The 24,266-nt window shown below is 38.7% G+C and overlaps 2 protein-coding genes across 2 annotated transcripts; both read left to right on the forward strand.

Moving 5' to 3' along the window:
* The first annotated feature begins 797 nt into the window (after window positions 1-797).
* Window positions 798-17,011, forward strand: slc24a6a (solute carrier family 24 member 6a). The gene is given in 18 exon segments (XM_034306236.2): window positions 798-1,504; window positions 3,540-3,635; window positions 6,136-6,212; window positions 9,058-9,132; window positions 9,224-9,308; window positions 9,422-9,525; window positions 9,610-9,684; window positions 9,793-9,818; window positions 9,911-9,964; window positions 10,077-10,219; window positions 10,439-10,543; window positions 10,546-10,604; window positions 11,656-11,932; window positions 14,767-14,933; window positions 15,026-15,140; window positions 15,231-15,343; window positions 15,507-15,572; window positions 15,739-17,011. Coding segments are annotated over 18 exon segments (1,848 nt in total). The 5' UTR covers window positions 798-1,404; the 3' UTR covers window positions 15,850-17,011.
* Window positions 17,012-21,835: 4,824 nt separating this feature from the next.
* Window positions 21,836-24,237, forward strand: urp1 (urotensin-related peptide 1). The gene is made up of 5 exons (XM_034306208.2): window positions 21,836-21,969; window positions 22,677-22,805; window positions 22,890-22,930; window positions 23,024-23,129; window positions 24,040-24,237. Exons 1-5 carry the CDS (start codon window positions 21,873-21,875, stop codon window positions 24,069-24,071), a joined length of 405 nt encoding a protein of 134 aa, XP_034162099.1. The 5' UTR covers window positions 21,836-21,872; the 3' UTR covers window positions 24,072-24,237.
* The last annotated feature ends 29 nt before the right edge of the window (window positions 24,238-24,266 follow it).

A 24,266-nucleotide genomic window follows, 5' to 3' on the forward strand; every position in this document is an offset into this window, starting at 1 on the left:
GGATCTAGATGCGGGTACCATGATAAGTCACCAAACTAAAAAACAACTGTGAGTCTAACACCAGTTTAACAACCAGTTACTTGGATTTGGACCCAAAAAAACACTGAAGTTCCCCTCACTTCGAAGGAGGGATTGCACTAGTGTTTAATGATGGAGCTGATTCTAAGTCATATGGCCATATCATTCATTATACAGTACATACTGATTACTGTAAAGCTGCTTTGTGACAATATCCATTGCTAAGCACTATCTATCCATCCATCCTTGGATGGGGGCACCAAACCATCGCAGGGCACAATCACACACACATTACTGACAATTTAGAGATGCCAATCAGCCTACAGCACATGTCTTTGGACTGGGGGAGGAAACCAGAGTACCTGGAGGAAACAGCCAAAGCACAATAACAACATGCAAGCTCTGTGCAGTGGAGGCGAGATTCGAACCCCTAACCCTGGAGGTGCGAGACCCTAACTAAGCCACCCTAACAGCACTATACGAATATAAATATAATTGAATTGAATTAAATTTGCTGGCATTACACACTGAAGTGGCATTAAACCTGGAGGAACACATTCTGATCTGTTCACAGCGCAAACGTTAGGACTCTGGAGTTGCTGATTTCAGGGGTGTTTCTGAGGCTTCTGAGTGCAAAAAACTTTTGACTTGCAAAACTTGCAAAACACTAACTTGTTCTCATCTCTGGTGTTTATTACTACACCTAAAAAAAAAAAAAAAAAAGACCACTCAACTGTTGCCACAAAAAGTATTTCATGTCAAGCTGGACTTGAATCAATTATCAGTATCATATATTCTTGTCTTCTACAGAAAGTCAACTTGATTAGCCTTGGTGATGTTATTGGAGACTATTATGTATCTTAGTGTTACAAAGAAACCAAAGTATTTATTTTCACTTATTTCCTGAGGCAAGTGGCAACGAGCCTGTCTGAGAGGATGCTATTGGCTAGGTCTTGCTAGTGCTAGTGCTAGTGCTAATACTGTGTTGTGTTTTTCCTCAGTGCTCCTCCATGAGGGCGCACTACTAGAGCTCTGTTTGGGAAACACCCTCAGCGACGAAGTGTGTAGGGAACACGGAGGGGGGCCACGGATGCTCGAGCATGCCATAAACACTCCATATGCCCTGAGACAGGAGATATCTCAGCTTATTTGTGCCCTCGTCTCCTTCTGACCGGTGCTGAGAGGAAGCTAGCAGCCGCGGCTGTGCTTGTGCTTGTCGTCGCCAGGCAGACTGACGATGCTGTGGGAGCCAAACCAGCAAACCCCACACGTCTGAACGACAAGAGAGAGCTCGTGTACTGGATGTAGGCTTAAAGAAAGCTAAGGGCGCTTTTCCCTGGGTCGCACTGCCATGTTCTGAGGCTTGCAGGGCTGAGCAGTGGTGTGATGAAGGCGTTGAGGATGAGCAGGCTGCTGAGGAGGCTGCTGAGGAGGCTGTGTGTGTGTGCTGGACTCATCGCCCTCAGCTGGCTTCTCCGAGTAACAGGTGCGTGCTGGCTTTCTGTCTCCAGCTGTGCGGCTTCTGACCTCCTGCTAATTCAGTCTGATTTGCTGGATTATGCTGCTTGTAGGCTATAACTGAACAACCACAACCTTAAAGGTGATGGGGATTTTTAATCCAGAGCACTAGATACTAAAATTAAGCTGGCTTCTCCTCTCACTCTGCCATAAAAGAAATGCTCAGATGAAAAATTATAGTATTTAGGAAGCCTCAGATTCTGTATACAACCAACAATTGTATACAAACTGTTTACAAACTGTATACAACCTCCAACTTGCCTCAGACTGTCAGACTCCTGAACACCGATATATCCACCCAGGAACAGGGCTCTATTCAGTGTCAACATCGAAATTTTCTGCATACATTATATAGCATTAATAATTAAAAATATATCCTGTATAATCTGCATATTGAGGGGGCCCTTGGCTTCTGGGGGCCCAAGGCGGATGCCTGTCTTGCCTAGTGCTAAGTCCACCCTTATATCCACCATACACATCCCTTAGAACCCCAGAAAGACTCTCTAATCTCTCATACACTCCAGTGTTACTCCGCATGCTGCACTTTGTATTGTTATTACATGTAACATAACTGTATATTTTGTACATTACTATTTTTTGCACATTCCCATGCAACCATGTCTTATTTCTTATTATTTCTTACTTCTTATTCATTTCTTATTTTTAATTTAGTCATTTAAATGCACAGTGTTGGCCTAGAAATAGGCCAGCTTTTCATTTCACTGCAGGTTATATACTGTATATAACTGTGTATGTGATCAATTAAAATCTTGAATCTTGAATCAACATCCATCCAGTCAAAACAAGAAGGTGATTCCAGTGGCTTAGCCAGAAAACAGCTAGTGTACATGTCTGCAAAAAGTGTCCCGTGTCTAAGCAGAGGCTTCCTGCTAGTAGTGCCAAAGCCGTTGTACACCACATTTCATGGCTACCAACCATCAGTTATGCACAAAACCAACACTGTGGGCAAAACATGCAGAAGTGACTGCAGCTACTCCATCAGTAAAACAGCACAGCATGAGCAAAGAATACAAGACACTACGTGTTATATATATATATATATATATATATATATATATATATATATATATATATATTACAAACAATTGTCATGTTATAATGTAATGACATTTTGTGCATTCTATACAGTCCAGAATTTAGATTTAGAATTATTGGTAACAGCAATACTACTACTACTACTACTGCTACTAGTAATAATAATAATAATAATAATAATAGTTACTAGCCTTAAAATTACATTATCTTAGATTAGATTAGATTAGATTAGGTTAGATTACATTGTCAGCCGTTATTAGGCCAGCCAGTTTAAAAGGGAAGTTTTACACGTAACATTATGAAGTAGATGCCATATAATACTGAGGTGAGTATAGTGCTCCACCTAGCATTCAAATCATATTGACAGAAATGATTAAGTGTTCTACACGTTTTTAAAGTACCTTTCGAACATTTCCTGGCATCCCAACTACTGATATGCAAATGTGAACTTTGCTACGTCATTAAAACATCCAGTTATCTGATATTTCATAAACTGCCTGACTTTGCTACTGCACAGCTATGAGTCTCCAGGGAATCTTTCTTGGTGACTCCTGTCACATGGTTTTCTTGTTTCATGACAGCTGGGTGCACTAATGTTTTAGGAGAGTCATTTCAGACAAAAGTAATGAAAATAACTTTTTAGCTCTTTTAAAAAGCATTTAAAAAATAATAATAATAATTGTAATTATAAATTTAAACTATTCTACTAGAAGAGACACATTCAAGTCATTTTTATAACAAATATAATTCATTAACATTTTTGTTGAAGTTAATGGATGCAGACACAAAAAGAAATGTCATGTCTTTGCCCCATTTACTGATTAAGAGAAAGTTTGTTAACTGAGTACTTCCTGTGGTTTTACTGTCTACTGATGTTTAGTTCTTTTCTCATGTAAGGTGTAATATCAATAACTGTACAATTTAATATAATAGTTCTGGTTTTACAGATCCCCCTGATAAGGAATTTGATCCGATTTGGTCTAAACGAAAACTGACTCAGCAGAGTGGAGAGTCGAACCAAACATCCAGCAAACCCCGAGCTGGTGAGTTCCAATCAGCTTCATTTGCATTTACATTTACATTTACATTTACTCATTTCCCAGATTTAGTGAGAAAATGCACTAAAATACAAGTGCTGCACATCTATACAGTCTGACTAGAAACAAATGCAAAAAAAAGAGAATCACAACTAAACCTTCACACACACACAAACACACACACACACACACACACTTAAACTAATTGTGAGACCTGGGGTAAGTGTTTTGTACACAAGAGTGCCATAAATACTAGTCATAAAGCAGCCAGGCAAACTATAAGTGAGAGTATATTTTAAGATGACGAAGCTTAATTTACGATACACACATTCTATTTCTCTCTTTCTCCCTCTCTCTCTCCCTCTCTCTCTATCTCTTGCTGTCTGTCTCTCTCTCTCTCTCTCTCTCTCTCTCTCTATATATATATATATATATATATATATATATATATATATATATATCCCTCTCTCTCTTTCTCTCTCACTCTCTTTCTTTCTTTCTTGCTCAAACAGCACTCCTTTACTTTTTTCCTTGTTTTGCTATTCCATCTTTTCCTCTCTCATCATTTACAGACAGCTGCCTTCTTCCGAGCCAAGCCCCCTTTGAGGCTTGGTGTTGCTAAGCAGCAGAATCAGTAATTTCGGAACAGAGGAAGGTCTGTTTTAAGCAGTCAAAGCATGGTGCTTAAGAGACACACGTCACACAGCCCTTTTCCCCACCGATCAGCCCTCTAATCGCTCACCTACAGCAATGTGTGTCTGTCTCATTTCCTTGGCTCTCTCTGAAGCCAGCTGTCTTTGATCATTCATGCTGCTTCCGGCAGTGTGTGAGCTCAGGTCTATCTGTCTGCTCTTTAAAATCACTGCAAACATGAGTTGAAGTTTAATATCATCACAATGGATTTCTGTCATATTGATCATATCGGGAGAGATGGTGGTGGGGGGGTCTAAATCTGTGTTTATATGATTAAAAAGAAATGTTTTTCTGAAGCAACAAACCAGGAAGAAACTTCCAGACACACAACATGTCGGCTCTCCTATTGTATTATTATAGTTGGCCCTGAGTGTGGTGGATCCCTGAAAAAGGCCAGAAAGGAAAAGCATCGAAGCAGCAGAAATGTTGTTTCTGCCCACAGGATGTTTACACTTGTTCAAGTCAAACTGTAAAGTCAAAGTTTCAGTCCATGTTTCTGTACAGAGAAAACACTGTTGTAATGTGCTGATGATTTCCGACACTACGATAAGTGTCTCAGTTAAAACACTAAAGGAGATCCATGGTCTTTATTTTGCGTTTCTGTTGTTGGCCGAGCATCGCACATCAATTGCTTATTGCTTTTTTAAGAGATTTGCTGTGCCAAAATTGACATGCAATAATTTGCTGTCTGTTAACACTTTTTCTTCTTTGTGCAGCATTTCCCTCTATAATTACAGTCCAGCATCAGGTTACTCATCAGATTATTATTATTCTTTTTATTTTCTGACCTCAAAAAGAAAAATAATCTCCTCAAGCCAATGTTAACATTTCGGACTACAGTCATCGAACCTAAGTTCATTTCTTCAGAAATTCTATTCCAGCTATATAGTGCAGTGACTGATGAATCCACATGGATGCCTAACTTCTGAACCCATGCAGTATATGAATTAGTTAATAAATAGTTTTGCCTCATGCATGATCACATTCAGTTTTGAAACTGCTTTGTACTGTTTGCAATAGTTTTGTTGACTACCCACTTAACAATGCCTGCAGAAGCAATGTTCTTGTGCAGCGGTTTCTGCATCAAACAAATCTGTATCTGGAGACTGAAATGTCTCTAATGTGCGCTAATGTAAGCAGGCCTGCTGCCTTGGGCGCTGACCACTATATCAAACCAGCTACAGATGATCTGAGATTTCTGTCAGCCAGTTAGCTCTAAAAGCTTCATAACAGTGTGGAGTTAAATGTGCAGTCAGAAGAGGAGCACTGTTTCTTACTAAAGGTTACACAGATAATATAATGACATCAGCTGTCATCAGAGCTTGCTGAGTGTTAATCTTCTTTTGACCAGCTGTTGGTTCATTTGATTGACTTTCAATCAGTCAGTTACACACTGCTGTCTAATAGAGGAGGAGGGATTGAAAAGGCTTTTAGATGCCTTATGCCAGTACACCTCCTGCCTGCAGATGCTCTTAAATCAGATCATACTGTTATTAGATATCTGAATTCCTATATGATTTTTTTTGATAAGACCCCACTTACTTGGAAAAATACCAAACCACTATTTTGACACGATTTTACCATTTCTCCAGTTCAAAAAATGAAATCCTGCGTTTGTTATTGTGTCTGCGTAGATGGCCTGAGTGGAAGCACTAAAGCAGGCCTTACATGGAGAAAGTAAAGCTGTGAAACTTTTCGGTTGCTTTTATGTCAATAATTGAAACTACTCGCTCCATCTCCAACCCTTTACTAATGGACTGTGTTTTTCTTTCTGCGCACACTCACACACACACACACACACACACGCCGACAGCAATCAATGAATTTCCTGAAGATGTCTTCACTAAGGAGCAGAGAAGGCATGGGGCGCTGCTGCTGCATATCCTCTGTGTGAGTTTTTGCAAAAAACAAAAACACTTGTGTGAACAGAACATGGCACACTGTCAGAGTATACTTTAGCATTTTTAAGAAGTGCTGTAAGTGCATGAATACATGTCATAGTATAATAAAATTCACTTTATGTACTCAGTCTCAGTCTCTGTGTATAAATATGGAAGCAAAACAGTGACAAAGATTTTAAACGAAAAAAGCACAAAAAATTATCTATGCGGCTCTGCCATATATTTACTGAATCACTGAATCGTTTTTTTCAATGTATAAGTTGGCTTTCAGCTCACTTTGACACAAAAACATGCATTCTCAGGGCTATCAGAAAGAGGGAGAGAGAGATAACAATCACAAATAATCATCATATAATGTGCCACATTATAATTCACTCATTCCGCCACACCCCCGCTGCAGACTCCTACTAAAGAACACAGATTTTCTTTTTCAGTCTGATTCAAATCCACTATTGCCTTCACAGCATTCCGTTCATACAGTGATATTGTGATCCTGAGAGGGGGAAGCATTTCATGGCAGGAGACGTGAAACAGCACAACATGGTCTAGACTCGATTGCCTTTGCGCTGAGTAGCCAGATGTTATACTTGATTTTTTTTTGTATTGAATGTAACTGGTTGAATCTGAGCACTGAGCAACCTCAGTACAGGTTTTTGAATAATCTGAAAACTGAATTATTGAATCTGAATTTGTGAACACTGAAAAAAAATTTATATAGATACTATATAGATATTAGACAATAGACAACAATAGACAATATAGATATTGTTTGAAAATGTGAAAATGTGAATATCTGAACAGTGAAATAAAATGACTGAACTTCAAGAAGGAGAATTCAGAATAAATAAATACAAATGTATGATTTTTGACGTAATATATTTCAATGTTATAATGTTGTTTCAATCTTTTTTTTTTTTTTGCTCCATATACACCGATCAGCCATAACATTAAAAGCACTGACAGGTGACGTGTATAACTTTGAATATCTTGTTACAATGGCACCTGTCAAGGGGTGGAATATATTAGGCAACAAGTGAACAGTCAGTTCTCTAAATTTTTGTGTTGGAAGCAGGGGAAATGGACAAGCTTAAGGATCTGAGCTTTGACAAGGGCCAAACTGTGATGGCTAGATGACTGGGTCAGAGCATCTCCAAAACTGCTAGTGTTCCCGGTATGCAGTGGTAAGTACCTACCAAAAGTGGTCCAAGGAAGGACAACCAGTGAACCGGCATTGATTCTCATGGGAAGCGAAGGCTAACCCATATTGTCCGATCCCACAGAAGAGCTACTGTAGCACAAAATACTTGAAAAGTTAATGCTGGCTATGATAGAAAGGTGTCAGAACACACAATGCATCACAGCTTGCTGCGTATGGGGCTGCGTAGCCACAGACTGGTCAGAGTGCCCATGCTGACCCCCAAAGCACCTAAAATGGGCACATGAGCATCAGAACTGGATCCTGGAGCAATGGAAGAAGGTGGCCTGGTCTGATGAATCATGTTTTCTTTTATATCATGTGGTCAGCCAGGTGCGTGTGCATTACTTATCTGGGGAAGAGATGCACAATAGGAAGAAGGCAAGTCAGCAGAAGCAGTGTGATGCTCTGGGCAATGTTCTGCTGGGAAACCTTGGGTCCTGCCATTCATGTAAATGTTACTTTGACATGTACCACCTACCTAAACATTGCTGCAGAACAAGTACACCGCTTCGTGGCAACAATATTCCCTAATGGCAGTGGCCTCTTTCAGCAGGATAATGCGCCCTGCCTCACTGCAAAAACTGTTCAGGAATGGTTTGAGGAACATGACAAAGAGTTGAAGGTGTTGACTTGGCCTACACATTCCCCAGATCTCAGTATAAGCATGTGCTGGATGTTCTGGACAAACAAGTCCGATCCATGGAGGCCCCACCTCACAACTTACAGGACTCTGCTGCTAATGTCTTGGTGCCAGATACCACAGCACTTGTGTAGTCCATGCCTCAACGGGTCAGAGCTGTTTTGGTGGCACAAGGGGGACCTACACAATATTAGGCAGGTGGTTTTAATGTTATGGCTGATCGATGTATATAACTTCTGTATGATGTAAAGTGTACTTTAAAGTAAAATTATCATGCTTATCATACTTTTGATTATACTAGCCATACTTCTAAATAATTATTGATAGTACTTTATCTATCTATCTATCTATATCTATATCTATGTATATATATATATATATATATATATATATATATATATATATATATATATATATATATATATATATACATAAAATAAAATAAAATAAAATAAAAGCAGAGTCTCCCCTTTTCACATGTGGGCTGCCCACCTATAAATGTGAAGGTGCTTCACCTCATGAAGGTGGCACCTCATGATCTCCCAACCAACAGCTAAACGATTTACCTGGTTAGTTTCATGACTCAAGTCTCTGCCATCAAACCCACATAAAAAACTAATAAATTACTGCATTTTAACTTAAGGTAAACTATTAAAAAGTATTTCATATATCAAAGTATAGTGCTATATAAAAGTATAGTATGTTATACTATTTTCAAGAGCAATATATTTGAACATGCTAGTATTACCAGTAAGTGGCAAGTATACGTAGTGTACACTTAGTGTACTTCTCTGTAAGAATACAGTAGTTTACTTGTAGTGAACTTGGATAAACGTGTAGTATAATTAAATGAACATAACTGTAAGGGAAGTAATTTCACACTAAACTGTTCATTAATACTGAGTCTGTTTTTCATGTCCAGTGCAGCTTGGTAGTCACTGCAAAGGCCAGTTTAATTGTTAATATTCTCTTTTGTCTTTGGTTTTACATCTGCAGGCTGTTTACATGTTCTACGCTCTTGCTATCGTCTGCGACGTGTACTTTGTGCCATCTCTGGAAAAGATCTGTGAGGTCAGAGCTGTTTTGCTGTTGTCTCTGCTGTCCATGTAAGACTACACATACTTCTATGTACAGTACATCCTTAGCATCTTTCGATTTGCAGAACCTACATCTGAGTGAGGATGTTGCCGGGGCCACCTTCATGGCAGCAGGAAGTTCTGCTCCAGAGCTCTTTACGTCTCTGATTGGTCAGTTTTATTGAACTTGCTTGGTCAGATTGGTGATAGTTGTTTTTTGTTTTATTAAAGAAGTTTATTCAGACAATTTCCTCCAGTGTGATTAATATATAACACTGTCTCAGGTGTATTCATCACTAAGGGAGATGTGGGAGTTGGCACCATAGTGGGCTCAGCAGTCTTTAATATCCTAGTTATCATTGGAGTGTGTGGCATTTTTGCTGGACAGGTAGGATACTTGTTTTCCAGGAGTTTTCCCTACAGTAAGGAGAAATAGAGATGTATAGAGATCTCGTTTTCTTTTTCCTCCTAGACGATCTCTCTCACCTGGTGGCCTCTCTTCCGGGACTCTGTTTACTACATCATCTCGGTCTTGGCCTTAATTCTGGTGAGACTTGCTAGAATTACATGTTGTATAATGGAAAGCTATTGTATATATTCCTCTTTTTTTTTCTAAGCTTGATTTGTTAAAGACAGACATGTTCTTCACTTGCAGATCATTTATGATGAGAAAGTTCTCTGGTAGGTTTCAGTGGTTTCTCATTGCTTTTGAAACCGTATAGAAATGTTTAAACAGAATCTCAGACTTTGTGCACTTTGCTTGGTTGGCACAGGTGGGAGACTATAGTCCTCATATCAATGTATGGAATTTACATCCTTATCATGAAGTACGTAATGATTAGTCTTTGAAACTAAATGCTTTACATAGAGTTTTAATGATAGTAATGATGGCTCATTATGGGCGTATGTGTGTGTGTGTTTGTATTGGGTATGTTTCAGATTTAATGGTCAAATCTGGGGCTGGGTGGAGTTGAGGTGTGGTATACCCGGACAGCCATGTTTGGTGAGCAGCCTACGGCAAGATGTAGCAGCGGAAGAAGCTAGCACACACTGTGACACTTCAATGATCCTGATGAAGAAAGGTGTGTGTGTGTGTGTGTGTGTGCGTGACTGCGTGTGTGTATTGCTTGTTCTCCTTTATTTGTACAGCAGCACATTACAGATACATTGACGCTGTTTAGATTTTCATGGTCATTATAGATGTTGACCCTAGATTAAAAATCTTGCAAGGGAAGCAGTACATTGTTGTACTTTGAAATGTTTAAAGATCAGAAACACTAAAAACACTTTGTACTGCTCAGGTCAGTGTACAAGTGAACAGGACTCAGCCGTGGTGATGGTGGATGAGCTGATGAGTCTGCATCCTCACCAGTTCTCCTTATCAGAGGCAAGCCTCCATCTCATGGTCACCCCCACTTCTCTCCCCGTACGCACCTCAGCATGGCCGGATGCATGCTCATCGCTGAGGTAACGCCCACCCACTCACCCTTCATGCTAGCCGACTGGCAGACACAGGACTACTGCATTCTCGTAGCTGATAAAACACTTTTCAAGTGTGCAGATATTAATACTGCTAGCACCATCAGGTAAGAACGCGACCTTACCACTTTACTGGCTTGAATTCATAATTGTTTTCATTTTCATTTTTCATTTGTTTTCAGATAAGTTTCAGTTAGCTGTGTTTGGCCAAGATGAAACATACAGTATGTTTAAACCCAAACACCACTAACTGGACAAGTTTTAATTTTTTTAAGACTTTTTGTTCAGGGTGTTGTATGCGGTACTCTAGATAGTTTCATAATTTTTTTTTCTTAAATACATATTTTATACATTTGTAGTGTTCAGTAGAAAAGAGCAATTTTTCAAACAATTGTGGTATACAATTCCCAAACAATTATTTTCCCCAAAAAAGCACATTATAGAATCTTTTTTTACATTGTTAAAAAAAGGAGAATTATGTAATAGACCACCTTTGGGATTAAAAAAAAAATCTGTGTTTAGTTTAACGTGTTTTTAGTTTTGGTGTACTGAATGCGGTAGCCACTGAGTGTATACAGTATCTATAGCTAGATTCTGTGAAATATCTGTTAGGCTGGTGTCTTTATCTGTATTCTATATACTGAAATCCCCCTTCTTTGAAGAAAAGAGTTTCTACATTTTATTTAATTTTTCTTCTCAATTCTCAATGTCAGCTTATTCCATCTACACGCATGTGCATATCATGACTTGTTTGTGTACTTGACTCTTGCAATTTAGGCATGTCTTTCTTAAAAGACTTCCCCATGCTCTGCTCCACATCACGCTTAGATTTGGACATCCATAAGTTCGCTTTGCAGAATGCTTTTAACCCTGACGTTCTGTTCACTATTTACTAATTGACAGTTCACTTGCTCTCTCAGTTTTAGTATTGTTCTAAATTAAAAATAATCATCTGATCTAAACAGAGCATATGGATTAATATCTGACCCCTCTATCAATATGCTGTGTTCTCATTCTTCCCCTCTCTCTTATCCCACAGAGGCAGAGATTGATCATGAGCCGGGGCTCAGGGGAAAGTGGCAGTGGCACAGGAGAAATTCCCGGTCAGGAGAGCCCAGGGATGGAGGGAGTACCCTGGGGACTAGAAAATGGTGACAACATGGACAGCGAGACCCAACCGCTAGAAGAGGCGAGGACGAGGGGCAAGGGGGGGGCAATGGAGAGGGTGGAAGACATGGGGGACGCACAGCCCAAAGACACAGAGGAGGATGATGAGGCAGAAGAAGAACAACCCTTCAATCCGCTCATTGTGCCAGGCCAGTGAATTTAAAACGTGTGTGATAAAAACAGACTGCTTGATAGGCTGGATATACTGTAACTGCTCCTCTGAACTGGTAGCACTTATGTAGCCTAGTTGTCTGTTATTTTGAGACATGGCCCCATTTGGGATTTTTCTTTGTGACCTGATTAGTGGTGCTCATGTTAATTTGAGTGAATAGCGATAGTGAAGTGACTTGTGGCCAAGTATGGTGACCTATACACTTTGTAATTTGTGCTCTGCATTTAACCCATCCAATTACGTACACACGCACGCACGCACGGGTAGCCCTTTTCTGCTGCGGCGCCCGGGGAGCAGTTGGGGGTTCGGTGCCTTGCTCAAGGGTCTCACCTCAGTCGTGGTATTGAGGGTGGAAGAGAGCGCTGGTCATTCACTCCCCCCCACCTACAATCCCTGCCAGACCTGAGACTCGAACCCACAACCTTCAGGTTCACCTTCGGGTTGCAAGTCCGACTCTCTATCCATTAGGCCACGACTGCCCCCAATTTGCACACAGTGACTAAAAATTCTTTAGACTAAGCAGCATGGTGAAGTCAAAGGGATGTGCTCTGTGTTCCTCAGATAGATCAGAACAGCAAATTATCTACTGAGCACATTAATGTGCCATAAGTGCTAAAAAGAATAGTAATTCCAGCAGATAGCACTTTTCCGCTTACATGCTGCTAGTGCCAGTGACTAATTTAGAACAGTTCCATGCTTTTCAACCACAAAAAAGTCAGTTTCTTGCTGGCAAAATACATTCGGTTTCAGCAACACAAAGCTGCTGGTCTGTACCATCAGTGCTTGGTGGGAGAGGTCATTGCATCACCATGACTTTCCTAAAACAGATGTGAACGCCTCCTTTGAGCATTTGGACATTCAGAATAGCCCTAAAATACACCCTAAACGCAAGTAACTATTTGTCATTATAATGTCTATAGGGTTACTTTGTTTTCCTAAATGTGGAGCAGAGCCAGATGTAATATGCTTCAGCATTTTGTGTTGACAACTGAAGGGTTCTATAACTGAAGGGCTGCCAGGGCAGTTTCCTGTTGAACTATTTACTAGTTGGAGAATTACTCTTTGCTCTTTTCCTTTGCTAAGTACCTATAGCAAAGTTGTCAACACGTAATTGTGACAATAATGTAAATGATATCCTGTGGATAGTGTACTCATTAGAAACTGGTCTGTTGTAATCAAGCTCCAATTCTCTAGTTGCAGAGAGGAGAACCAGCCCACAATTGACTGTGTAATTTCAAAAACTACACCTGGATCACCAGTAAACCTTCAGAGGCTTGATCATGCTCTGTTCTGGTACCAATATGTCCCACACTGCATTCCACATAGCTCCCACCATCCTCTGTTGCAGTCTTTGAAACCCCACTTCATAGGAATGTTTATGTCTCAGACAGAAGGGATGATAATCTAATGCCTAATGGGCCAATTATCTATCCAGATGCCAACAGCAGCTGGGACAGGTTGCTTTTATCAGGCTCCAACAATGGCATTTGACCCAACCAAACTTGTGTCCTTGTCATACATGGCTCACACAAGTGAAGTGCTGTCTGTACTATTTCAGTGCCTATTGCATCATATATTACATTGCCTGTTACAGTGCATCTTATCTACCCGAGGCACTGATTTCAAGCCTAGGGCTTCTGCATCTGTCATTGGAGACAGTATGCCTGCTCTTCAGTATGCGTTTAAACACGCATAAGAGCTCATCATTGAACATTGTAATTGCCCTGTCTGTTGCATGGGATGTACCACAAAATGGATTAGGCAGTTGTCCAAACATATTGGGTGGGGGATGGCCTTAACACCAGTCTGCAGCATAATCAGTACCACTGCTGTGCTGTACTCCTGCTTTTCACTCCAATCTTCTGATTTTAAACTACCATCCCTCCCTGCCAACCTGGGCCTCATGAATGAGATGCAGTCACTGATAGCACAGCAGATTCTTGCATATGGCCCACGCCCATTGACAGCTTCTCTAATCTTATCTTTTCATCCCAGCGGCCTCTGATGTAACAGCTGCTCTCTTCTCTCTTCACTGTGGCTGCACAGCCTCAAAGGAAGATGATGAACAGCCAAGGCATAGCCTTGCTTTCAACATTTCACATATCTTATGAGGTTGTGGCCTTATTATAACATCATAAGATTAGTCACTCTGCGTGTTCAGCACCCACCCTGCTACACTCCAGCTCAAACAACAAGCCACCTGCCTCGTGTAGCAGCACAGTCAATAGCGACAAAAATAGTAATAAGTCAAATATTAAGTCAATAATAAGTCAAGATTAGTAACAATCAAAGGATTAGAGCACTACGAAAATGAATCTTTACAGAAACTGAGCCATTGTCTTTATTTAGCCTATAGTGCAGATCGAGCTTTTCTATTCACACTGCCCATGACCCATTTATTAAATTTAAACATGACCCGTGAATCATTTATTCTTTCACACTGCCCACAACTAATTAATTTATTTCATCTGCCCAGGACTGGGCATTAACTCAGTTTACACACAGCCATAATGCTATACATTCCCTGGAGCCCAGAGCTTCATTTCTATGCATTATTAATTAAAGGTGTCATTTATTTTGTCTGTTGAGAATTTTATTCTGTGCAAATGACAAAAATACCCACCTATATAGCTTTTTCTGGCAAATAATGAACATGGCGCATCCCCCACCCCCCCCCCCCCCCCCCCCCCCCCCCCCCCACATGACAATGTGCTCTTCAATAGTTCCTTTCTCCGTTAAAGGGCTTCATGGGCTTGTAAAACTATCTGTAGTCTGAGCGTAAACTCCGTTCCCATGTATATTTTTCCACAGGAGGGTTCTGTGAGCGGGTGAAGTGGTTGCTCTCGTGGCCTTTAAGCTGTCTGCTTTATTACACTGTGCCCAACTGTTTGATGCCACACTGGGAGCACTGGTTCATGGTCACCTTTGTGGTCTCCACACTCTGGATTGCTGTTTTCTCCTACCTCATGGTGTGGATGGTATGCATCATTGTACTTGACAAATGGAAGTATTGAACTTACAGGACTGTATCAACTTTAAATAATATGCTCAACCGTATTCTGTGTTTTAGGTCACCATCATCAGTTTCACACTGGACATCCCAGATGTGATTATGGGCATCACGTTTTTAGCAGCTGGCACAAGCGTCCCGGACTGCATGGCCAGTCTTATAGTTGCCCGGCAAGGTACATATGCTTAGCAGGAAAAAGTATTGTTCTAGATCGTTTAATTTCATTAAATCACATTCTATTTGTATATGCATTGTGGATTTCTAGGTATGGGAGACATGGCTGTGTCTAACTCAATAGGGAGTAATATTTTTGACATTCTACTGGGCCTTGGTTTCCCGTGGGCTCTGCGTACACTTGTGGTGGATTACGGGTCAACGGTTAGTTCCTGCCAGTTACATCAATTTTGGCTCTGTGCTCTCACTTGCCTTTTTTTATTTGAATGTTGAATGCAAATAAACACTGCTATTAGATATGATATGCTTAATATATGCTTAAGTTAACTTTTTTCTCATTATTGTTCTATTTGCATTCACCTCTCAGGTCTTCATTAATAGTAGGGGACTGGTGTATTCTGTTATTTTACTGCTTGCTTCAGTCTTTCTCACAGTGAGTACTGACATTAAGGACTACTATATCCTTTTTTTTTATTAAGGACAGCTGACGGGATTGATTAATTCAACGATTCTGTTTAAAAAATTTTTTTTTATCTGCAAGGGAACACAGCTGATAGCTGCTGTTTCATGTGAATATTTGTTCTTCTTCTGTGCTGCAGGTTCTCAGTGTACATCTGAATCGCTGGAGACTTGATCGGAGGTTAGGCCTGGGACTTATGATCTTGTATGCCATCTTCCTTCTCTGCTCGATCTGCTTTGAGAAGCTGTAGGTCTCACACAGCTAGTGAAACTTTCCCCTGAATAATACGCTGGATTTTTTTCATGAGGAAACATCACATTACTGTAATTATTCCATCAGAGGCATAAGGAGCGAGTCCTGTGGGGGTCAATCAGTGATTAGAGATTCATAAACCATATTAAGGAGTTACTACTCACTGTATTATTTATACTGTATTCATACACTTGGAAATCAAAAGAAAGCTATGGCTCACCCCACACCCCACAATGTCATTTTTGAAGTAGCCTGCTAGAGAATTTAGAAAAAAGAAGATAAAATTTTGTTTGGGCCACTATTTCAGAAATGTGCAATAGTGAAAAAAAATGAAGTTCCTGGTTCGGACACTGGGTGTCACTAAAGCCGAATCTGTAAACTCTGCCTCTTTGCCATATTTAAAAGTTTCTTCAAAAGGCCTATATTAATCTTACCAAAAGTTTATATAGACAGCATGGCAACACCAAAGAAACAAAAACAGAAAGTGAACACAGGAGGATTTGAGATTTTTTTTTGTAACTGAGAAGAGGAAGGTGGCACGGATATCTCATGCTGTGAAGGAACATAACTAGCAAGTGAAATCTGCAAAATATTTATCTACACAGCACTATTCATACACACAGCGGAATCCACTTAAAGCCTATTTCACCCTTTTTTTAAACCTTTTGACCCCAATAAGACTGAACATTGCTGGCATAAGTCCACTGCTAAACACAGAATAGTTTACACAACTGGCCATTACATCAGCTTGAGTCTTGCAAAGTGTATTTCAATATTTAAAAGATACAGAAGTTTTTTTGTTTGTTTTACTGTTTGAGCAGAATTTTAAAGCTAGTTATGATTATTAAACAGGATTAACGTAAAGTTCCTGAATTAAGCCACAGGATGTAATGTTTACAAAACACGGGTCACTTCTTTACATTGTGCTTGTACATTTTCTACTCTAAAGAATCTAAAATGATGTAGTAATTCTGAGCAAGACAACAAAACAATTCAAAACTACACTTTGTTTTGCAATGAGTCACATTATTATGTATGTAATGTATGATGTAATCATATTTACTTTGGAAAAGTATTTCTTTAAAATAAGGATTTGGAAGAAAACATGCCGTTTCAGTATTTTGAAGTTTGATTCATTAAACAAAACAAAATAAAAAACACTTTTACAGTGTATGTCATGCAATTTTAGACACATTTTACTACACATTTTATATGTCTACACTTAATTTACTTACTAAAGTCCTTTAAACACTAGTCTGTGTGTTGGGTTTCACCTTTTTTGTTTTGTTTTAAATACAGAATAATCAGCAAATGGAAATGATCCTTGCTGAAATTTGAACAAAAAGGGGATAAGGACCTGAAAAGTTGATACATCATTTTGATGATTTTGAGCTGCTTATCTGTTTATAAATTGTTATTTTGTTGAGGTTGTTACAGTCTGACATTTATTTTGTAGTTTTTTAGTTGGAACATTTAGCACTAAAGTGGGCTGTAATCTAAGCATATTGTTAAATTATTCTCACCACTAGTTTTTATTTGTATGAATTAATAGAAAATTCTGTGTTTGTCTCATCGGTATACAGTTGTGATTTTTTCGTAAGACCCAAAATGCGTTTAGTACCTGTCTAATGATTTATCACAGTCATAGCTTGGTTTCAGCATTTATAACATTCAACATATTTTTATAATTTACACCATTTTTATTGGGTTTATTGGAATTTTGGGGGGGTTAATCATTCTCATATCACTTTTGTTGATCTCATATCACTGACTTAATTCTTTGTAGCTGAATTAACTCTTCTGATTAGCTAAAATGTTTCCTATTTTCTGTTTTCCAGTGATGTATGAACATGTCTGAGTGTATATCCTCACGTTTGTTACACTTCTATCTGTATTCTTAAATAATATGTATGTTGTTGAGAGTGTAATTAAATAGTCATGCTGCAATGTAACATGCAAGTCACTTCATTTCAACATATTGTAAACAGCAGAAGATAAAGATTTGCATCTATTTAGGTTTAAGATCGATTAGAAGTAGAAGCTATTTATGTAGGCTATATACCAAGCATGCAGGTGAACAGGAACGTGCATATTCATGCAATTATCCAACCATAAAGTCATGCAGATACAGGTCAGGAGCTTCAGATGAAAAAAAAAATGTGTATTTCAGAAACGGCCGATCTCCTGGGATTTTTATGCACAACAGTCTATAGAGTTCGGGCATCATGTTGTACCTTGAGTAGAATGGGCTACAACAGGGAAAAAAACATATCGATATCCAAACCTCTCAGCCACAAACAGGAATCTGAGGCTACAGTGGGCACAGGCTCACCCAAACTGGACAGCTGAAGACTAGAAAAAGACCAAGTGATGATTTTTCTAATCTTCAGCTGCCTGGTTTAGGTGAGCCTGTGCTCACTGTAGCCTCAGATTCCTGTTCTCCTGAGAGGAGTGGAATTCAATATGTTTTTTTTCCCAGTTGTAGCCTTTCTGCCTCACGTTAATGACATTTTGATATGCTTTGCTTTTCTGCTCACCACGGTTGTAAAAAGTGGTTATTTGAGTTACCATAGCCTTTCTGTCAGCTCGAACCAGTCTGGTCATTCTCCTCTGACCTCTCACTGAGTCACTGAAATAACATTTTCCCCCATTCTGATGTTTGATATGAAACTTAACAGAAGCTTTTGACTAGTATCTGCATGATTTTATGCATTGTGCCGCTGCCACATGATTGGCTGATTGGGTAATTACATGAATAAGCAGATGTACAGGTTCCTAATAAAGTGAATGTATATTCAACACACACACACACACACACACACACACACACACATAGAGCATTGGGATTTCAAAAGAACACCACTTGCTGTTTCAGAAAACCATTTAAATATACATCCCCCACCCACTACCCATTTAAATAAAATTCTCATCTGTGAAACTCTTGCAGTTTCTGTAGCTCTTACACAACTTAAACCAATTGCAGATGCAAGTTCAATAAAAACAAACAAACAAAAAGTTTAAAAGTCTATAAATCAATTTACTTGCACAAGCATGGCAACCAACTGCAAAAGGTAATCAACATTCTCAGACAAGGCATTTAGCAAGGAGGTTTGGGTGTAAAAGTTATGTGAGGTATTCCATCAGTCTGCCAAATGGCGTTCAGTGTGCAGGAACGGTTCTATGGAGCGTGACAAAAGAAAGAAAGAAAATTCCCCAATATATACACATGAAGTTCTTGCAATATCCAGGACAATAATGGTCTTTACAGAGAGTTTTGTTAGCTGGACACTATGCTTTATCAAAGATCAAAATGATGAGGGATATTAGTCCTGTCTGATACTTTCATCTGCAGTTTCACATACTTCCAGACAGCAATATCCATCACCACATGGTGTGGTTATTTATCAAACACCAGCCTCTGTGTGTTGTATTATACACCTTTCACTTTGATAGATATGGCCTGAAGACACAACAGCAACATCCTGGAACACACGTCACTATGTACGTAAGGTCTCTGTGTATTTGTTCAGGTAACAATATATGCGCTCTTCTGATTAAGTGCCAAAGTGAACATCTAGATTATTTCTATAATAGATGCACAGCTGGTTCAGTAAAGTAGTAAAACTAGAATTTACACTTTGGTTTGATAAAGCCAGCTTAATACACTTAATATGCTTTAAAAATAAAACAGTTCCAGGTGTAGACTGCTTGTGAAAAAAAGGCAAGTATAGCTAGGGTTCATTTAGAGTGAGGTAGTCATTTACTGGTTGTACATTATTTGATGTTGAAGGGATTAAAATTTATATAATTTATATAATATTTATCTAGAGATCTAGAGAGATTTTTGTGTCAAGAGCTAATTGAATAAATGAAGCAGATGGTATTAAAATTTTGAGAGTTTCTCAGAGTACAGAATAGTGTCAGGATGTTCGAGTCGGTGTTTGGTATTTTGTAGTTATTGGAAGGACATGGAACTTTGTTAAGTTAATTTTTAAAGATAAAAATACTAAATGGCTAAATATCAAATCAGCCTCCAGCTGCAGAGTGCACTTATCACTATTACTTCTTATTTTTTTTACTATTTTTCAAGAAACATTTTTAGGCAGTAAAACTACACTGCAAATCATTTAGTTAACAACTAGCCTGTAAATTAATGCCAATTCTCAGTAACTAGTGACTGAAATACTTTAGCTGTAATTTGCTGATGTAAAATAAAATAAACCAGGTAAGGATGATCTTCTGACCTAGGAGCTTGGAAGCTGTTGCTCATTGCAAATTTGGCAGACTTGGATAGAAAAGAGAGAAAATTTAGCAGTGTAAGGAGCGGCTAGTTCTTACTGTCATGCTAGCAGGGAGCTGGCAGTTAGATATGAAGCTTGTGGGATGAAGTAAGGTCATGTTCATTAACATGGAAGCGTATTGAATACATCGGCTTATTCATGCAGTGGCTTATTCACTCACAAATGAACTCAGTGTGTTCATTCGCTCATCTTCTATAAATGCTTTATCCTGGTCACTGAGTAGGAATGGAGTAAAAAAAAAAAAACAGTCCAGCTCACACCTCTAATGTAATCCAGTATGTAATCTGGCTTCATTTCCTCTGCCACCTTTATGTTCATTGGTTTTTCCCCTTCCTTAACATTTATCCTTGTCTAGTTCATGCTTGCAGGGATACAGGAAAGCATTTTACACTGGGGGTGCTGGAATTTTAAGTACAATACATATGACGTGTGCTATATTATTATTATTATTATTATTATTATTATTTTAGCACTTACAGCTGCAGTTGCAGTTAAAGGAATCCTGAAAGTTGGTACATTCCCTGCTTTTAATATCTTCAGCATTTAGACAATAGTATTGTTTGTTTTTTCCTTATCATGTTTAAAACACACCTATTCTTATACATTTTATTTTACTATGTGCTGTGTTTCTATTTGCTTAGCAACGATTTCCAGTGTATCATTAGAATTCCAAGCATGTGGTTTCCTGGTGGGCTAGTGGCTAGCATGCGGCTCTCTCATTGCTTCAGGAACCAACCCCAGCCACTGGAGAGTTGCACGAGCCTGCGCACTATCAGTGCTTGTTCCAAGACCGGAAATGGGGATGGTTGCGTCAGGAAGGGCATCCGGTGTAAAACTTGTGTCAGAATGAAAGTATGTGGACGGGTGATCCTCTGTGGCAGCCTTGTACGGGAGTAGCCGAAAGAGGAGAAAAAAATTAGAAGTCCAAACATGTCCTGAGTTCTTGGAGCCTGTCTACCACATATATGTGATTACCATGGCCAATAATTTGGATTTCAGAAATTTTTATATATTTTCAATCATTTCAAATTTTAAAGTAATAACATGAAATTAGTCTGTATTTCTGCAAAACTGCTTATTTATTGGTAACATGTTTGACTATGCAGTACTGTACATCTAAATAGAACATTATCTACTCTCAAATCTGTTGTCTTTACTTATTTTTTACTTCATTTATGAATTCACTTTCGTAAACTGCTTTATCCTGGTGCCTCCGTACCACCAACTACTTGTTTGTTTGTTTGTTTGTTTGTTTGTTTCTTTGTTTGTTCAAAAGGGAAAATGGTACTAGATTTAAAAAAATATATTTAAAATAAAACAAATGACATAATCCAAGATGATTTTATACTAGCATCTTTTAGGCCTGGATGAAGACAATGTAATGCTTTGACGTTGTTAAAATGCTCCATATGGCCCATACGTCTGAGAAGCCACGTAGGCCATAAACAATGTGAGATGGCTGAACAGTGGCTGATTGGTAGGAGAGAGTCAACATTTGTTAGGGCTCACTGTGCAAGCAGAGATAGGAACCCTATGAATTGTGAGCACACCCTGAATTACACCTATGACGAGAGTGCTGTCACATCAAAACCATTTACACTGATGGGGTGACATGAGCGATATTGATCCAGCTAGGATAGATGGCCCTGGAAGATATAAAACTGAAGTCCCTTCCCACAGCCAGGAAGCAAAGACTCAAGTGGTTGGAGATTCTGTCAGCATGCTGTCTGTGGCACTGCTCTACATTTTGGCCATGGTTTTCCCTGCAGCTAATGCTTTACCGTTATACTCAGATACAGCACTGACACCACACGAAGGTAAGTTCAGGTGCTTTCTTGAGCAATTTGAAAGACAAGTCATAGCGTTTTAATTTAATCTCATCTGTAAGAGATGCAGAAATGGGGATTGCAGTAATAGTCATGATATATAGTGAAGTCATGATGAAGTCACATTCTACTGTACTTGATTGCAATATATATTATATTTTCATATCGATGCTATTACAGTGCTGGTTGACTTACTGGCTGTCTCAGGAGCCTTTATAGATCGATAAAGAGTTAGATTTTTATGTGAAATAAAAATGTTATTACAATTTGAAGAGTTTAATACAATTTCTTGTGTAATTCAGTAGTTATTGGATTCTGTTCTGCTTACTGTACAGTGTGTTTCCCACTGCATCAAGTAAAACTAGACATAATTTTCAGGTTACAAAAACACCACACATTGTGGAGCTATTTCATTTCTAAATTTAGCCCAAGACCTAAGTTTGAGTTGACTTTTTAAATTAAGATGTTATAAAATAAGATATATACGAATATAAGAATATATAGGTGCCTCACTAATTATTTTTAAAAGTTCAGAGCCTCTATATGTCTGCAAAAATGTCTCTACTCAGTCCATGACTCACACAGTTGTGTTTTAACATTGGATGTTAGAAATGTATATTTACTATGTTATTCGTTATTGCCACTCTGTTAGCCAACATTAGCTAATGCATTCACACCAAGCTTCTGTGTTCTACCAGACCTCCTTCAGAAACTGGTGACAGAAATAGAGGATGGACAGAGCGATGACCTGAGTGCACAAAGAGATGTCAAGACCATCCTTCCCATCTTGCTTCACCAGGAAAGAGATAGAGACTCTTGGCCTAAAGGTGAGAGGATGTGAATATTTTACAGTTTAAGCAGTTGCAGAGCAGATGCTGTGATTTAAATGTTTTTTTTCCTGCATGTTTCAGGAGCGAAAGAAAATCTCCAACAGGATAAAATGAACCACATGGTAAGAACCTTATGATGCTGCTGGCTCATATTTCTTTTCCTTTCAAGTGATTCTTCTGCTGATTGTGTACCATCAACGAAAATTGTCTCTCAGGTGGATGACTTGAAGGAAGTAGTCATGAAATTAGCAGCAGCAGATAACCTGCGCTCTCAAGGCTTTCTTCGATCCGAGCAGAACTTACCCAAACCCAACAAGAGAGGTCAGACTCGGCTTTGTGAAATAACTGCATGATTTGTATATATTAGTTATTATAGCTCTTGATGAATACTAAAGCACAATCAGGCGATTATAGTTCTAGGGTTCTTATATAATGGAAATGTACACAATGAAAAAGCATGTTTATAACTGTCTTATGCAATGGTTAGACTGTAGAATGAGACGTAATCATAGTCAGCAGTAGGAAACCTCATATCCAGATGTGCCAGGTTAATCAAAAATCGAACAACTACAGATTGCTTGCGATTAGAAGCAGAAAACTAACTGCACATCCCCATAGCATGGTTTTCACAATATCACAGAATGTGCTCGCAATTTTACACTGAAGTCAGATATTGAGGTATATGGTGGTAAAATATTCAGGTTGAGAAACCTGAATATTTTCTTTTAAGATTATGGATAATCATATTTATATTAAGGAACACCTTTAGCTTTCTACTGTTTAGCAGTATGGTACAGAAATATAATTTCTCTTCTTTTTAATGAACATGGTCTCACACTTTGTAAAACTCTCATGATCATATAAAAAGATCATGTGTAAAGTTAAGCAGTGGGGTTTGCGTCCTTACTTTTTCTTGTGACTTCATTTATAAGGAATATAAAGAAATTCATATAAAAACCTCCAATCAAATTACACATGCTTGTTCAAATTTGTACTAATTTCTAATGTCATTAGGTTGTTTTTTGCCCAGTGTGCTTGTGTTACTTTGTTTTAAAAACCTTGTAGCATATTTCAGGTTTTGTTTTCATTTGTCATTTTCAGAAGCAGTATAGCATGCTGTTAATAGAATAATTATTTTTTTTATATCACAGTATATCATCAAAGCAATATATTGTCACACTGCTAGAATTACTGAACAATGAAGCTCTTTGTCTTTATCTCTCCCTGGCAGCCTGTTTTTGGAAGTACTGTGTAACAAACTAGGAGTCCTGTGGGAATTACAGAGGAACAGACACCAAAACGGTCACGTTTGTCTTCTCCTTTAAACATCAATCCAGCAGCCCTTTAACAATGCGTATATTAATTTAACTACAGCACATGGATATATTTTTAAACATGAAGAAAGCTAATCTCTGTAAAACAGCTGTGTAGAAAAGTGGAGCTTTGATGAGGCCAACA

The sequence above is a fragment of the Pangasianodon hypophthalmus genome, chromosome 7 (assembly GCF_027358585.1).
Source record: "Pangasianodon hypophthalmus isolate fPanHyp1 chromosome 7, fPanHyp1.pri, whole genome shotgun sequence".
NCBI lineage: Eukaryota > Metazoa > Chordata > Actinopteri > Siluriformes > Pangasiidae > Pangasianodon > Pangasianodon hypophthalmus.

Bases quoted from the DNA above. Each gene is read 5' to 3' on its own strand.
- urp1 (XM_034306208.2), top strand. From the start codon at position 21,873: ATGCTGTCTGTGGCACTGCTCTACATTTTGGCCATGGTTTTCCCTGCA. The intron at 22,806-22,889 runs GTGAGAGGATGT...TGCATGTTTCAG, and splicing joins TAGAGACTCTTGGCCTAAAG to GAGCGAAAGAAAATCTCCAA. The intron at 23,130-24,039 runs GTCAGACTCGGC...TCTCCCTGGCAG, and splicing joins ACCCAAACCCAACAAGAGAG to CCTGTTTTTGGAAGTACTGT.